General features: G+C 36.8%; 1 protein-coding gene across 4 annotated transcripts in view; it reads right to left on the minus strand.

The window, feature by feature from the left end:
- NRP1 (neuropilin 1) overlaps window positions 1–18329 on the minus strand; it is a 197076-nt gene that overhangs the window by 40249 nt on the left and 138498 nt on the right. For all 4 annotated transcript variants that reach the window (XM_044678433.1, XM_044678435.1, XM_044678436.1 and 1 more), the window contains 3 exons: window positions 13328–13483; window positions 10145–10289; window positions 2246–2577 (listed from right to left, as the gene is read on the minus strand). In XM_044678433.1, coding sequence (XP_044534368.1) covers window positions 2246–2577; window positions 10145–10289; window positions 13328–13483 — 633 coding nt within the window. The remainder of the gene's footprint in view (window positions 1–2245; window positions 2578–10144; window positions 10290–13327; window positions 13484–18329) is intronic.

Here is an 18329-nt window from a genome sequence, read left to right on the forward strand (position 1 = left end):
AATACCAGTGGATATAATCATTCAATCAGTTTTATGAATTCAATTTTTGATTATCCAGATGAGGATTATTCCCTTTATGGACTGACTGTAGAAAAACAAATCTTTTTGAAAGGAAGGAGTACAGCAGAATGTAGAGGAAAGTGCCCCCTGTGCCCTAAATTATTTAAAAACCTGATTCTGAGAAGGCTTTGGCAAAGGGATCCATGATACAACTGGGGGTCAAAAGATTTGAGGTTTGAGTCCTAGCTATGTCACTAATAATTTGGTAACTCTGGGTAAGTAACTTCAACTCTCTGGGTCTAGGCTTTTTCATGTATAAAATGATAGGGTCATTTCAGATCATCTTTAAGGTCCCTTATACCTTTAGCCCTTTGATTCGTATCCAAACATGGTATTCCTGCCCTTTAGCAGTTCTGCAATTTTTAAGAAGTTTAGGGGAGTTTTAGATACCTTTTTTGTTCATGGACTCCTTTGGCAGTTTAATGAAATCAATGGTCTCCTATTCAGAGGAATTACTACTTTAAATAGGTTAGTTACTTAGGCTTACAAAGGAAAACAATTATATTGAAATATAGTAATAAAAACATTGAAAAAATTGCAACAAGTTTATAGACCCTCAGATTTTAAGAGTTCTTGGTTTAGAAAATTCAAACCAATTTGAATACCAGCTGAAACCAACTTAATTGGACAAACCCATTTATTTTTAAAATCACATAATACAGCGAAATGAATTCTCGATTATATGTACCACAACCAAGGTGTGCTGGTAAATGTTTAACAACCAACTGTGGAAAAATGTACTCATGACACATTTTTAAATCTAATCTGCCATATTCATATTTTCTATATCACTTTCTTAAATCCAGCCAATATAAAAAACAATAAATCTAACCCTGATTTGGAGATTTACCAATTTCTGAGATGTAAATATGCTCAAAGGAAAAAAAAAATTAACAATTGGCTTTCAAAAGCTGCTTGGAGCTGACTCTAGCATTTGTCTGACCTAGATGTCCACTCTCTTACCATGAAGGAGAGACAGTGTATTGTATGGAATCAAGGTACTTAGCTGTAACACTTAACCTTGGTTAGTCTCAACTTCTCCATCTGTAAAATGGAATACTAATACTTGCACCTTATCTTAGAGTCCTTGTGAAGAGAATGCTTGGTGAATTATATGCTAATTAAAGTTTAAAGGTGGACTAAGACTTTTGGCACACCTTATATTTACCCTGTTTCTGGTATATTCCTATTTTATTTATTTATATGTACGTGTTTTTTCTTTCACATTTTGAGGGGAGGGAGAGTTTTAGTTTTCAGTTTTCCTTTGGGTGCTTAGCACTTAGAATGGGGCCTAGAGCATGGTATATGCTTAATAAATACTAATGGATCCATGATTGCCATCACCAATAGTGACAAATTTGAAGCTTTTCGATATTTCAAACATTTCTATACTAAACAAGTTAATTATATTAAAGATCCTCTAGCAGGTGATGACAATGATGAGAATTTATATAGGTAGCACTTTAAGGTTGTTTTATCATCACCACAACCCAGTGAGGTAAAAGCTGTTATTTTTCCCATTTCAGAGAGAAGAAAACTGAAAAGTGAAGTGACTTGCCCAAGCCTCACAGAACTAGTAAATATCTGGGGTCAGATTTGAATTCACGTCTTTCTGATTCCAGGTCCAGGATCACAAAACCTTCCCTGGCAGACTCTGAAGCTACTTTTTATCCCTGTGTCCCGTAATAGCCCCAGACGCTATACCCCTACCCCTCAATTCTGCAGCCTTCAGGGATCAAAGGTAGCTCCTCATTTCACCAAGGATGGAGGGACTTGGCTTCTACTATTGCCCCCTTCCTTTAATCTCTTTGCCTTTGCTTTTGCAAGCTGGTGCCCTTTGGATGGAATGTTCTCCCTCCCCACTTCTATCTCTTAGACCATGATTTCCTTCAATACATGTAATCAACTTCAGGCTATAATCAAGTCAAACCCCACCTTCTGTGGGAGTCCCTCCCCCCCCCGCCAGCGCTACCTTCCATAAGGCTAATTTATATCTGCCTCATCTGTATTTTATGTCCATTCAAAGATGTACATGTTGCCTCACCCATCAAAATAGAAGCTCCTTGGGACAGGGACTGTTTTGCTCTTCTTTATCACCCCCTAGCATGGTGTCTGGCTCCTAGCAGTAGCTACTAAATGCCCACTGATTCAATGGGGGCACCATGCCCACCTCCAGCCCCCTCACCTTCGTCTTCCGCTTGCTTTCATCCATAATCATTTTCCAGTCGGAGCCATTGTTACTGTATCCAATCTTGAATTTTTTCATGAACACCTTGTTATCTCGGTGCTTCCCTCCCTGAATGATGATGCCCTTCACGATCTTCTCTTCACCCAGGTCTATCTGGAGCCACTCGTTTGTGTAGGAGTGAGGGGCAGATGGGAGTGCCCAGCCCGAGCGGCTGGTGACGAGTCGGACGTTCTCAGGCATCCAGTTTCTGTCTCCTTGATTGGAGGCTGTAATTTGTGAGTCTGAAATGAGTCCAGACACCATCCCCAGCATTCCGGAGCAAGGGTAATCTGTGGCATGAAAGGAAATAATGAGAAAATGTCAAATGATTTTCTGTGTAACTACCCCATCTGAAGGAACCGAGGGCATTAGCAGAAACCTCTAGAATGTTTTGCCTTAAACTGAAAACTTGGACATCTCACAAAGAATAAATTCCAATAACAAAGGCTTTTCTCTCCCTCCCCTTTCATTCTTTTTTTATTTATTATCTAAGTTCTAAGGCACAAAGGGTCAGTTTGTCCAGTAGCTAGGCATTCTCTCTCAAATACTAGTTCTCAAAGTGTGGTTGGTACTTCCTAGGCATCTGCATGGGCAGCTATGTGGAGCAGTGGTTAGAGCATCAGACTGATTATTGCCCGCCTCTCCCTCCACCATCTTTGAATCCTGGCTTTGTTATTTGTATATGAGAGATATTCCAATAATATTTGAACTACTTATGTCATACGGTTATCACGAAGAAAGTGCTTTGTAAACTTTAAAGTGCTATATGAGCTATTGTGGACCATTCTTTTCCTGAACCTATTTCTTCTCTTCCCTTCTGTTGTGGCAGGGTGACTTAATGGAAAACCCACTGGACCTGGAGTTGGAAAAAACTTGAGTTCAAATCCAGTCTTAGACATTTACTAGCTGTGTGACCTTGGGCAAGTAATTGTCTCAGTTTTCTCAACTATAAAATGGAGATAATAATAGTACTTGCCTCCCAAGGCTATTGTGAGAATCTAAGGAGATGCTATTTGTAAAGTACTTAGCACAGTGCCTGGAACATTGTAGGTAATTATGATTTTCTTTCTATGGTTCTGTTATCTCTGAATATCTTTTGTGGATGCATCTATATTTTCCAATCACCTATCTGTTGGTATCTTGCAAGGCTCTGTCATCCTATATCAGTGATGGGCAACCTTTTGAGCTTGATGTGTCAAAATTTGCCAAAGAACCAAGCATAACTGGGGGAGGGTGTTATTTTGAGAAAAAAAAACACACCATAATTTCATGATATTTATAGTTTAAATAACATACTTCTCTGTAAGTGGCCTCATGTGGCTATGTGTCATCGAAAATGGCTACGTGTGTTAATGCTGTCATAGGTTTGCCATCAGGGTCCTATATATTTTATTAGTGACTTCAATCATTCCAGTAATTAAACTCCATAATATCTATCTGAGTAATACAAAATCTTTTTCTTATTTCAGTTGTGTCCAACTCTTTATAATCCCATCTGGGGTTTTCTTGGCAGATACTGGAGTGGTTTGCCATTTCTTTCTCCAGCTCATTTTAGAGGTGAGGAAACTGAAGCCAACAGGGTAAAGTGACTTGGCCAAGGTCACATAGCTAGTAGCTGAGGCAGATTTTAACTCAGATCTTCCTGACTCTTTGACCTGCACTCTATCCATTGTACCACCTAGCTGTCCTAATATCTCTCACATCTGCCCTCTAATTCAATATTTTCAATTGCCTATAGGATATATCTAAGCTTTGATAATCCTCCTAGCAATATGGCTCAAACTTCATCTTCACTGACAAATTAGCTTTCCTTTCCAACTATCAAATTTATTTAAACTCAACAAAAGGTCCTGAAATACTTAACCATGTCGCAAGGTACTGTGCTAGGCAAACAGAAAATGAAATAAGAGTCAGTCCCTGCCCTCAAGGATCTTCCACTCTGGAAGGGAGGGTTCTAAGAAGCTTATAAAGTGAGATCCAATTTCTATTCTTGACATCTGATCCTTCAAGTCTATCAGACATGAAACCTCAGCATCATCTCTATAGCTTCTTTCTTTCCTCATTATATCCATTTTTCATAAATTCTTGTCTTTTCTTCCTTCAAGTTGCACTTTCTCCATGAAACCTTTTCTTACAACTCTAGTCCACATTGATCTTTCACTTTTCTACCTTCCATTTTACTTAGTACCATGCCATACTGATTGGGATGTACTTTTTCTCTAGTTGGTTTATGTATGTATATGTATTGCCTCCCCAGCTAGATTGAGAGCTCCTTAAGGGATTATGTCTTTACACTTTGTGAATCCGTCAACATCTACTACAACGGTGGACAAAATAGATGCTTAATAAATATTGACTGATTCGGCATGTTTCTCAAAATGAGACCTACTATTAAGAGTTTTTTGGTCAAGTCTCTACCTGAGAAAGATAACAAGTGACTTCTTGCATCTACAAAATGGGGATAATCGTATTACCCTGTTGACTCCATAGGATTGTTGGGATGAAAAGGGTGTATAAAGCTTAAAGCACTATGTAAGTGTAAGCTATGATTTTGAATAAAATAACTTAAATTTTTATATCAATTTCTTAACTGTTTCCTTAGAAATTAACAACAAAATCAAAACGATGATCTTTTTTCCCCCAAAGTTGATTGTATGCATTCAACATGTATCCTGATTAGCCTCAGGTTACCAGAGATGGTAGAGAATTCTTAGATATGATCAGACTTCTTCACAATTAAATATAAGTACAACTAAAGACATCTGTCATTTCCTCAGTTGAAATCCTATTTTTAGATTTAATTGCCTTTATAATTTAATAATAAATACCTACCCCCTCGGGTTAGGATTTGGAACCCCAGGACTAAACCTGATGAAGATGTAAATAAATATGTGCATACAGAAATGAATGAATGAATGAATAATAAATGGACACACATTTATCAGGAAGTGAACGTGAAATAGCAGTGTTAAAAATAGCAGTGACATTTTTGGCCACTGTGGTCACACCTGCTTGCCTTAAAACCAGCTCTTGACAATGGCAATGTTTAGCTGGTAATGGGGATCAGATGTTGCCATTTGGAGAAAAAAAAAAAGTAATTTACTTGAATGTTGTAAGGAGAGCAGAGCTTCGACTAGACTTACGCTGTTTTTTGCTAATGTAGTTTATATGTTCATATAGTTAATGGTGCAGAGTTTCTACTCCAACCTCATATTCATAGCCTACAGCCAAGCTGTTATCTATTGTGTTTGTGTGACTCCTTCCAATAATAAGAGCCCCTTTAAGACATTCCTTTAGCAAAAAAAAAACTATTTGGCTGATTTTCATACTATGACTGTGAGAAAATGAACATTTATAATTTGAGATTGGACTCCAGAGAACACATACTTTGATAATTTGAAGAACATCCCACAAAGGATTGGTTCACATGTCAAATTCACCTTGTAAAGTATACAAATGGTCATCGAGATTAGTCTCCTAACTCATCCAATGGCTCTGTCTCCATCCTAGTTCTGTGAGATAGATTGTAGAGTCATCATTCTTCCATCTAAAGCAGTGGTTCCCAAACTTTTTTGGCCTACCACCCGCTTTCCAGAAAAAATATTACTTAGCCCCCTGGAAATTAATTTTTAAAAAATTTTAATAACAATTAATAGGAAAGATAAATGCTCCTGTGGCTATCACTGCCTCCCTGGATGGCTGCAGCACCCACCAGGTGGTGGTGGCGCCCACTTTGGGAATCACTGATCTAAAGGATGAATGAACTGAAAACCGGTGAGATCATAGGATCTTATATTAAGAATTGGAAGGTGCCCTGGAGATCCCTGATTTTTAGAGATGTGGAAACTGAGACTCAGAGAAGTTGTGACCCATTCATCCACAATCATGCTAGCATGTGTTGAAGCTGAAACCTGAAACCAGAACTTCTGAGGATTCCAAGGCATAGATGTACAGAAGGATAAGGAGGGATGGCTCTATGACATCTTACATTCTTTTTGATCTAAAAAAGTAAACTTTCTGTTTTGTTTTGTTTTTTTTTGGTTCAGATCCATAATCTCATTGATATAGGAAATTCCCCATGACAAAATTCCTTTACCAATGAAGATCTGGAATTGTTAAGCAGTTTATGGTCTTAGAGAATTGCTGGGGAGAACAGAGAAATTAAATAGCTTGCTCAGTAACCATTATGAGTCAGAGGATAAATATGGTCCCAGGTCCAGTTCTTACTCTATGGTATACCATTCTGCACCCCCCGCCCCCGTCTCTCTCTCTCTCTCACTCACTGATAGGGGATAAGTGGTTCTTGATAATTAGGTATCTTAGTAAATAGAGATTGAGAAGATTGTAAAATGTCCAATTGTGAAATTGAGCAATATAATTTAAACTTTTTTAATGACTCTGAAGGTCCTTCAAGATATTGTGTTATCTGAACGAAAGTCTTATGAACATCATTCAACATAAATATATAGATGTTTGAGAATTCTGGTTATTAGGGATTTAGATAAAACTGCTGAAATTTTTGGGGAAATACATGTCTGATAGTATTTGTGTATGCCCATATACACCTAAGTTATTTCCTTTCAATGTCATTCCCCAGAGTTCTATATTTGCCATAAATAAATATGTAAATAAACAAATAATAAATTTGCAAGCATTTATAAAACTATTTTCCAGGTGTATGTGAAACAACAATGTTAAAAATAGAAGTTACATTTTTGGCCACTGTGGTTTGCACCTGCTTGACTCAAAACCAGACTCTATAATGGCAATGGTTAGCTGGTAATGGGGACCAGATGTTACCATTTGGAGAGAAAAAAAACAACCATATAATTAACTGGAACAGGTGATCCTGCTTACAATAATATTTTATAAACTATCATCTACATAGAATGAGATACATTGTTCTAGTTCTAGTGTTGAGAGAGTCCAAGATCCTTATTTGGGGGTTCAAGAAGCTGGGAGTCAGAAAGATAGAGTAACTAGACCATGATCACATTTATAAAGTTGTAGGGCATAGAGTAGAAATCAGGAAATTTTACATTTGATCAATGCTCTTTCCTCTGTGCCAGATTCTTCCTCCCCTCCATTATTACCTCCTTCCCTATCTTCCTTCCCTATCTTCCTTTCCTTTCCTTTCCTTTCCTTTCCTTTCCTTTCCTTTCCTTTCCTTTCCTTTCCTTTCCTTTCCTTTCCTTTCCTTTCCTTCCTTCCTTCCTTCCTTCCTTCCTTCCTTCCTTCCTTCCTTCCTTCCTTCCTTCCTTCCTCTTTTCATCTTCAGGGTCCTTAAATACCAAACAAGATTGCTTCAAAGAGAGAAACAATAATTTTGGTAAGAAAAAATGCATCATTTTTCAAATGACTACTATAAGCAAGTATAATTTCCTTCTCAGTTAGGTCTTAACATAGTGATTTATTTCATAGAAAATGGTCTGGCTGATTATTTTCTTCTCATTTATTCCACTAAATCTAACAAGATCAATATTTTTCTCATTCCAAAATACCAGTCTTAAAGAGTATACATATCAAAATAACAAGGCCAACAAATGCCCTGATACTGTGCATATAAAATGATAAAAGTTTTTCAAACATTTAACCTTCTGCCTTTAAAAATGAAGATGTTAGAGTAGATGATATTTAAAGTTCTTTTCCTTTTTCGACATTTTCTGTAGGGCCAGAGCTCCTAAGCAAATCCTTCAAAGAATCTTAACCTCAGAGCACCAAAAGACTTGGTGGGGTGAAGAGGGAGGAAGATTCCTATGACCCAGAGTTTGGAAAATGTGGATTTGCTTCCTGTGAGGGATATTTTCTAGGCATGCCTCATTTGTTGCTTTCTTCAGAAGAGGCTATGAAGTTATTCTCTTACCCTCTATTGCTCATGTCTTCCATTCATTTCTCAATAATTTGCAATATGGCTTCTGGACAGCTTAGATCAGCTTTGTCAAGCTGGTGGATAGGAGGTGGGAAATGAAGATGAGCCACTGATCTCTCCTTCAAGGTTACCAGTGATACCTCAACTGTTAACTAAATTTTTTCTCCTTAATCCTCTGGTGACTTAACATTTCTGCAGTTTTTGACACTGTTTAAAACCCCCTTTCTCTTGGCTTCTTTGACACTGCTCTCTGTTTCTTTTCCTACCCTTTCAACCATTCCTTGTCATTCTCTTTTGCTAGATCATCAATGATCTTTTCCCTAAACAAGGAAGTTCTGCTAGGTTCTACCTTGAGCCTTCTCTTACTCTCCCTCTAGACTCTTTTGATGATTCCAGTAGTTCTTTTAAGTTCAATGATTATCTTTGCACAAATGATACCAAAATGAGTGTGGTTGTCTTTCTCCTAAACTTCAGTCATTACCTGCTTATTAGCCATTATTTTGTAGCCATCTTGTACTCAATAACTTCAAAACAGAACATTATCTTCCTGTCTGAACCCAACCATTCTTCAACCATTTCTATTTCTATTGATGATACTTCTCTCTACTAAACCTATCATGGACTTGGAATCAGGAAAATTAGAGATCAAATCTGCCCTTAAACGATAACTAGCTACATGACTCTGGAGAAGTTATTTAGCTTCTGTCTGCCTCAGTTTCTTCACCTGAAAAATGAAGATAAAAATAACATATCTACAGGGTTGTTGTAGGGATCACAATAAGCTATGCAAATCTTAAAGCACTTTCTATTTCTCTGCTTTCTATTTCAGAGTTAACTTTGATTCTTTAATTCCCTTCCTTTCCTAGTTCTCTTCCCAGCTACTAATCAATAAGTTGCTAAAGTTTTGTTGATCGTGGCAGAACTTCTCTGTCAGTATGTCCCACATCCTTCCTTTTTTCTCTCCTCACATGGCTTTTACTAACTACTCCAGTCTTTTATCACCTCTTGCTTGGAATATTGTAATCATGCTTTCTATTGGTTTTCCTGATTCTAATCTCTTCCTTCTCCAATGTATCAGCTAAAAAGTTGTAAAATTTACATGACTAAAACACATGTCTGATCATATCACTTTCCTACACAAAAATCTCCATTTTCTCCTTGTTGCCCTCAGGATAAAATACAACTTCTTTAACCTGTCAAAGTCCTACACAATCTGGCTCTCATCTACCTTTCTAAACATATGTCATAGTACTCTGCTCTCTAATGTATTTATATATTACATTTCGTCTCTTACTTATATGCCACTACACCAGCTGTACCCTCCGCCTTCCCATCTCATCGTTATTTCTTAGAATCCCTACCTTCTTTCAAAGCTTATGCTAGGTGTCATCACTTACTTCAAATTTTTCCTTTGTCCTGCCAGTTGCTAATGCCATCTCTTCCTCAAATTATGTAGTATATTTCATGTTACTTATTCTCTTCCCTTCCTTCTCTACCAACTAATACATGTTTGTTGAAATAAATTTAAAAACATTATTCATTATTCAGTAGATGGAGATATGTTAATTTGTTGATTTTTTTTTTTAGGAAATCAATTATGAAATGTTACCCATCTTCATGTTTGGAAACTAAATTTAATTTCTAAAATTCTCTGACTTAACAGACTTTGCAAAGTTAAAGCCTATGGTCACAGTATTAGAGTTGGAAGGGACCTGAAAGATTATTTAATCCAATCCCCTCATTTTTCAGGTGAAGAAACTGAGGTCTAGAGAAATGAATGATCTAGACAACAGTCTCCTAGGTGGTAGTGAAAGAGACAACAAAATATGATCTTCAGAAGAATAATTTAAATAAACATATGATGATACCTATAAATTAAAATCTAACAACTGTATAAGACATAAATATAAAATAAACATAAGCTTCCTTCCTCCCTCAAATCCAAACTTCTCCAAATGGAAAACAATATTGCTTATATTTGAGCTTACCTGTTATCTTGCAGCCATATACCTCAAATCTCATTGAGATACCAGTTTCCCAAGTTACTGGCTTGATTCGGACAAAACGTGTTATAAAGGGCTTGGGGAAAACCCCATACACAACATCTGTGGGGTTGGTATTCCCCTGGAAAATCTATGTAAAGAAAGAGAAGGACTCATTAAGTATGGCATGTCTTTAAAAAATATTTTTTGGAAAATCATTTACAAAGAGTGAGGCAGCTTCAATAACTTGCCAACTCTTTCCTGCTAAAGTTCAGAAATAACCCGTGTCTAACATAGTATATTATACTAATCATCTATGGGTCTAGAGGAAGCAGAGACTAGAGAAAGACAAGCATTGTTGCAAGAATAACTTTTGGTAAAGGATATGTATTATTATCTATAAATAGTGAAACCATTTGCTTTAACAGAAATGCCTTCAAAATACTATAGGAATTCTCCATGAGAATTCACATTATTCCATTTTCCCAGAGACACAAACAAGAGAAGCTTCCCTTCTGTCACTAATCATAGGTAAATGCATCATGCTGCTTGGAATTCAGTGGAGGTCCTAGCTTCATTTATTGCACTGAGGTAAACTGGCATTGGAGAGAGTGATAAACTTGAGTCATGGGACCAATATATATTATACTATATATTACAAGAAGTTCCAAATGAATATATGACCTAAATATTTAAGATCACATCACAAAGCAATTAGAGAAGAATGGAAGGAAGTATCTTGAACAACTATGGCTAGGTGGAACATTCTTAGCTAAATAATAAATTCTTAACTAGAGAGGTAGATAAAGGTTAGAATTGACAAATTTGATTGCAGAAAATTGAAAAGATTTTAAATAAACAAAATCAATACAACTGAAATAAGAAGAGAAGCAGCTAATTGGGATGATTTTCATAGAAAATATCTCTGATAAATCTCTGATATTTAAGATGAATAGGAAATTGATACAGATATGTTAGAAAAATCTTTTCCAATAATACAGTGGTTCAAAGTATACAAATAGGAGGTCTTCAAAAGAAGAAATACTAGCTATCAGTGAGTATATGAAAAGAATCCTCCAAATCTTTGATAAGAGGAAGACGAAACTCTATTTTTCATCTCACCCTCACAGAGTGGCAAAAATGACAAAAGATGAACAAAAAGTTGAAAAAATGCTGAAGAAATATTGTACACCCAGAAAGCCAACTCTATTTTATTTTAGGGTAGGAAGACACTCAGTGAGGAATTGGAAGGAAGGAAGCAAATGAACATTATTAAATTCTTACTATGTGCTAGGGACTCTATTAAGCTCTGGGGATATAAATACAAATCAAAAGATAATTTTAAAAAAGACATCTTGAGAGAAATGGCACACAGTTTATGGATGTAATTGTGTTTTAAAGACAAAGCCTGAGCTCTGTTTTACAGATATGGTTCTTCTTATCCTCATAGTGTATTTTCCCCATTTGCTATCTCTTTTTGTTTTATGTTGAATTAACTTTTGAAAAGTGCTTTCTAAACCAAGAGCATATTATTTAATCAGGAGGCTCTGAATGGTTTTCTTTCCTTATTGCTCAAGTTGATCCCTTGATCCCTCACTCATTGTGCATGGATTTTCTCACACCAGAATAATTGTTTCTTTCCTCTCTTCCTCACTGGTTATATAGAAAGGGCTGTGTGTTCCCTTGGCCTGAAAAGACGTATGACCCACAAGCAGTGATTGCATAAGGACTATTTCCAGGCTTGCTTTTTGCATAGAATCTCTCCAAGAATAATTTTGTTATTGATACTTCAGGAGGGGCATAATAAGAAAAAGCTTTTCTCCTGCCACACATTGAGAAACCTCTTCTCTTCCCTTCCAAATGTGAAAAATGCTTCGTCTACTGGAGTTTAGAAGAGAAATAGAGTCAAGGTAACCATTTTTGGCAACTAGATGGAGTAGAAGACAAAAGTGCTAGAATAGGAATCAGGAAGACTTGAGTTCAAATCCTTCTCTAGACACTTACTATCTATGTGACTTGGCAAATTAATTTTGGCATGCTTCAGTTTTCTTAAATAAAAAAAGAGGTGAAATGACACCTTTTATGGCACAAGATTGTTTTGATGATCAAATGAGATAATATATAAAGTGCTTAGCAAACCTTAAAGCACCAAGTAAATTCTAGCTATTATTATTTTTATGCCTACTCCTTACATATTCATGATTTCACAATACCTGGATCTGAGTTTCTGTATTTCTCTTCTCCTGGTGATTTATTCTGTCCCCAAGGACAAGCTCTTAATTCTTGGCAATCGATAAGTATGAGTTCCCAGAAATCTTTGGATTAGTAAATCAAGGCAAGCATCATTTCAAGTAAGCTGTTTACCCCAGAACATTTCCCAAGACCAAATGAATCAGTGCATAGAGCCCAAGAGACCTAGCAAGTTCCTGTCTCCGTGGTTGGAAGCACTAAAGGGACAGCATGTAAATTCTGCATGTACTGGATGAATGACCCTCGTTCCTCATAAGAAGCAGTCAAAAACTATAAATTGGCTTGCAAAATGTACTGGCTAGATAAAAAGTTTTCTTAAAAGTTGCTCAGTTATGGGAAAGGGAGAGAGAAATCATGAAAAGGAATGAAGCAAGGACAGCTAGGTGACTTAGTAGAGAGGGGGCCAGGACTAGAGATGGGAGGTCCAGAGCTCAAATGTGACAGTAGACGGTTCCTAGCTGGGTGACCCCGAGCAAATCACTTAACCCCAATTGCCTAGCTCTTACCATTCTTCTGCCTTAGACCCTATACTTAATATCAGTTCTAAGACAGAAGGTAAATGTTAATAAAAGAAAAAAGGAATGAAAGAAAATGGGAAATGATACGCCTCTTGAGGTTCCAAGAAAACATTATTTCTCTCATATATAACCATGTCTCTAAGGGATATTTAAAGGGACTCAACTTTTATATTTAATCTAACTAGTATTGACTTTTCTTAGAAGACAATAATTTCTACTTTTTTTCCCCCTGAAATTAGAAAAATAAGACATGTTGGTCCAGCATAAATTTCCAAGTATACTTTTCCTTTTGAATTAATTAGGAGAATAAACCAGGTCTAAGAAAAAAAGAAACTAGATGCATATTGACCACTCTTTAAAACAAAACAAAACAAAATGAAACAAAAACCAAATCAGTTAAAGGGATGGGAGCCAAGCTTACAGTTGGTTTGTTCCCTTCTTTTATGGTAATCCAGTCTTCGCCATTGGAACTAATATCCACTCTGTAAGTCTTGACGTAGTATTCTTTTTTGGTTTCTTTTGAAATAGCCCCCTGTGTCCCTATGGCAGAGACGAAGCGGAGGAGGCCTAGGTCCACCTGTGGCAGAAAGAAAACATAGGCTGTGTCAGTATATCATGCTCACGCTAGAGTGATTCATAAAGATATGAATAGTGACCAACCATATTCTCTGAGTCTGAGGTTTAATCCTATGTAATGAGGGCTTATAGATCTGCTAGACTGTAAGTTCCATGAGGCCAGAGAGTCCTCACTAACCTCCTAACCTCTTAAAACATTCCTAGGCAGTCACAGAAATCAGAGGTTTCAAGCAGAAAGGGAATAATTGGCAAGTATTTAGCACAGTGCCTGGCATATGCTAAGAATATATAGTTATTTATTATTTTTATTCAACTAGTCCAACTCCCTCATTTTATAAGACCCCGAAATGTTAAGAAACCTGATGAAAGTACACAGTTTAGTAAGTGACACTCGGAAGTCATTCATTAAATGTTTTTTTTTAATTGTTTAATTCCTGAATCTACAAGCAGTTATTAAGCAACAACTGTGTGGTAGGTTCTGTGCTAGATGCTGAAAATACAAAGGAAAAGCAAAGTAGTTCCTGACCATCCAGAAGCTTAAATTTCTGGGTGACATGTAAGCATGTAGATTTATGTAAAATAGAAACAAAATATATTCAAGTTGATGGGGTCAAGGGCACAATGGTCCTACTGGTCATTAGAGAAAATTTGTTCTAGTTAAAATTCCAACTTCCCTAGGAAGCCTTTCCTGATCCCCTTAATTCTAGTGCCTTCTGAAATTTATCTTGTTTATATATACTTATTTGCATGTTGACTCTCCCATTCGACTATGAGCTTCTTAAAAGCTGGGACTGTCTCGTGCTGTTCTTTGTATTGCTTAGCAGTGCCTGGCACTTAGGAAGTGCTTAATACATTTTTTTACCCACTGACTACAGATAACAATCCCTGCCTGGAAGAGTAAGAGATCTACCAATTTTTCTTTTTTAAAACCTCTCTTATAGCATATGTATAACCTGTATCAGGTTGCTTATCATCTCAGGGAGGGGAAAGAGGAGGAAGTGAGAGAGAGAATTTGGATCACAAAATGTCAGAAAACAATTATTAAAAATCGTCTCTACATGTAATCAGGAAAAACATAATAGAATATTACTGGAGGAAAAAAAAACACAAAAAAAAACCCTTCTCTTTTCTTTCATTTCTGTATGAGTTTCAAAAAGACAGCAGCTGGACAAAGGCAGGTGATTCTGGGCAGAGATGAGAAGAAGCCTCTGCTCCATTCTATAAACAAGAATACATGATTCCTGATGCACAAGGGAGAATGGAGATGAATGCCTCATAAATATATTATGAATGCCTTACAAATATAATTACATTTTCTGAGTGTCTCAAAGTATATTTCAGACATCACTTTATTATAATTCATTTTACAAATGAGAAAACTAAAAGAGAGTGGCTCAGTGCCTTGCCGTAGGTCATCTACTGGCCATTGGCTTGGTCTGGAATGGAATGGAGGCTTAATCTGACCCAATTTCATCCTCAGTCACAAGGCAGCCTTTTGCTTCCCCTCAAAAATAGGGTGCCAGATAAAGAAATAGCAAAGATTTGGAAGGGATGATGAAGTAGGGGTGCAGATTGTGCTTGGGGGGAAAAAGATGGAGAATAAAGAGAAGGCAAAGCTTTCTGTGCTTCCTTCCATTTCCTCCATCTCTCTCTCTTACATCTTACGTAAATTGTCAACTATGAGCTGCCATGCTGGTGAACTTCAGACAATGACGCTTCTTTTAGCAGGCAGTCTTGTCCTTTTCTTCTTTGGACACAACTCCCACCTGAATTTGGGATCAGGCATCAGAACAGCTCTAAAATCTCTCTATATGGTCATCCATTAATGGAATGCATAACAGTAGTTTTTGCTCTGATGGCCTGATCATTGGGAGTAACAGCTGACATTTGTGTTGGGCTTCAAGTTTTGCAAAGCGCCATACAGACAGCATCTCATTTGATCCTTATAACCATACTTTGAGGTGGGTAATAGAGCTGGTATCTCATTCCACAGGAGAGGAAACTCCAGATCCCAGAAGTTCAATGACTTGTTTGGGATCACACAGCTAGTTAAGTGTCAGAGGCAGAATTAAAATCTGGGGTCCTCCCCACCCCCCGACTCTAAGCTCATTTCTCTTTCCACTGCTCTAGATAGCTAGTTTTTTAAAAAATGATTATTTCATGTAGAATTCGACTCTTTCCTCTGTTTCCACTGTACTGTGGAATGGACTTTCGATTGAGTCAGGGGATACAAGCCCCCTCAGCAGCTTTGCCCCTAACTGAATGAATCATTTAGCATTTCTGGGTGCTTTCTCATCTGCAAGTGAAGGAATTGAACTAGATGATTTCTAAGGTCCCTTAGAATTCTAATGTTCAGTATAACCTTTGAAGAGTGAAGATGATATTTCAGTTAAATATCATCGCAGATTTTGATTTTAAAATTCTGTTTCTAGTTGTAAGAAATAGGAATATTCATATCTATCATTTATGCAGCACTTTAAAGTTTGCAAAGTTTTTTATCTTATTTTATCCTCATAGCTACCCTAGGAAGTAGGTGCTATTATTATCTCCATTTTACAGTCAAGGAAATTGAGGCAGAGAGAGATTAGGAGGTTTGTCCAGGGTCATGAAACTAGTCAATGTCTAGATCACAATTTGAACTTCGGTCTTTATGACCCCAGGTCTGGAGCTCTATCTTTGTTCCATCTAGTCAGTCTTAGAATAAACCAGTCAGTGGGTTGCTACAAATAAGAGAGAAGTTCAAGTTTTTTTTTTTTAAGTAATAAATGTGCTTTTATGTTTAAAATGTTTTCCACTTATTTCTATGCTCAATCGTTTGCAGAAACTTTAAAGAAAATGAAATCCAGATTTCTGGTAAATGTTTTTTAAAGGGCAGGAAACCTTAATTAAATATCAAAACCAGTTACGATTTATAGAACATTACAACAATACATTTACCATTGAGAAAAATTAGAATGCCATTTTCTTTAGGAAGAAACCTTCCTTCTGAATCTTAATCTAGTTGTGATATCATAACACACCAAATTCACAGGTCTGGCTTCAGTTAATCCCTCCAGTTCCTTTGGGCCAGGGGAATCTTAACTTGTGGCCCATGTACTTGGTATTAAAAATATTTTGATAACTATCCTTCCATATACTTGGTTTCCTTTGCAACCCTCCCTATTTTATGCATTTAAAATTATTATTCTGAGGTGCACTCCGTAGACATCACTAGATTGCCAAAGGGGTTTTTGACCCAAATAAAGGTTCAGAATCCTTGCCAAAGGCCATAAATATTGGAAATATTCCATTTTATGCAATACCAGCCAATGAAGAATGACTGAGGTCTTCGAGTTCTACCTTTTTCCTGGAAATCCTTGAAGTAGTTAAAACAGCAAGAAGTTAATCTGTTATTCAGGGCAGACTGACTTCTATTTCAATATCCACGTCACATACAAGTCGTTTTGAAGTTATACAGTACAAGAATTTCCCCTCACTGAGAAAGGATGGATCTCACTTTCAATGACAGACTATCTTTTTTCTCACTCTAATGATTTTAAAGGTGTAAAACCTTCTGCTTCCTATTGCTCCAGCTTCAGGAGAAAAAAGAGAGCAACTTTAGTATGCAACTTATCTCTTAGTAGGCTAAAAACAATAAGTTTTAGAGTTTGGGTTGAGCAAAAGGGAAGGAAAGGAAAGAAAAAATAGTTATTTACTGCAGCAAATAACATATAATTCATTCAATAAATATTTATTGAGCCAAGCTTAATTATTTATTTCATTTTCCTTTTAATTCCATTACTACTGTGCTCAGTAAAGAAGAATGACAGCTTTAAAGAATGATTATGGAGGAACACTGCACTTTGGACCAACACTTCGTTAGTAACTAGAGTACCCTAGCCTTCCAACTGCATGGTATGGTAAGATTTCTAAGTAGCCACTTGGGGTCCTTTCCAGGCATTCCATTACTGGTTTATGAATTTTCTAAAGCAGGGAGAAGAGACAGCAAACTTTCATTTTTATACATGTTATATCATTGGTATTCATTTTGGAAAAGCCCTCCAGAAGGATTTATGCCTGAGTTGTTGTTTTTTTTTATAAAATATAAATTCTTATTGCTATAATGTGTACCATTGGTATCATCTCTTAAGTTTCTCTGTGTATCTATCCTTCCTCCCCATTCCAGACAGTCATCCCATGAAACAAAGAATATTTTTTTTTTAAACCCTTGTACTTCGGTGTATTGTCTCATAGGTGGAAGAGTGGTAAGGGTGGGCAATGGGGGTCAAGTGACTTGCCCAGGGTCACACAGCTGGGAAGTGGCTGAGGCCAGGTTTGAACTTAGGACCTCCTGTCTCTAGGCCTGACTCTCACTCCACTGAGCTACCCAGCTGCCCCTACAAAGAATATTTTTAAAAGAAAAAAAGAAGGAAGAGGAGAAAAAATCAACAAAACAATAAAATGGAAAAAATCTGGCAATATGTGCAATGTTTCACACGCATAGATTTCCCACTTCTCTACTGAGGTGAAAGGTATAAATATCTCTTCATTGGGGCCAAGTTTCTTTGTAATTTTTATGAATGAATAACAGTGATGAGATGCAGTGCTCCTAGCCATTCTTTCTTATAGCTCTAATTCTTGTTTACTAATAATAGCTAGCATTTATATAGAACTTTAAAGTTTGTGAGGCACTTTAGCTATGCTATCTGATTTAATCTATTATTTTAGTATCCAAAAACTTGTCTGGTGAGACATCCTGGAGGGAAGGTGGCTTTAGAAGCTGTGGCAAAGGATACTGAACTATAAAGGCTTGAGATCTAGGATGGATTTGCATCTCTTTAGTGTTGAAGACTCCTTATACTACTTTT

Source organism: Gracilinanus agilis, chromosome 5, assembly GCF_016433145.1.
Source record: "Gracilinanus agilis isolate LMUSP501 chromosome 5, AgileGrace, whole genome shotgun sequence".
Classification (NCBI taxonomy): domain Eukaryota; kingdom Metazoa; phylum Chordata; class Mammalia; order Didelphimorphia; family Didelphidae; genus Gracilinanus; species Gracilinanus agilis.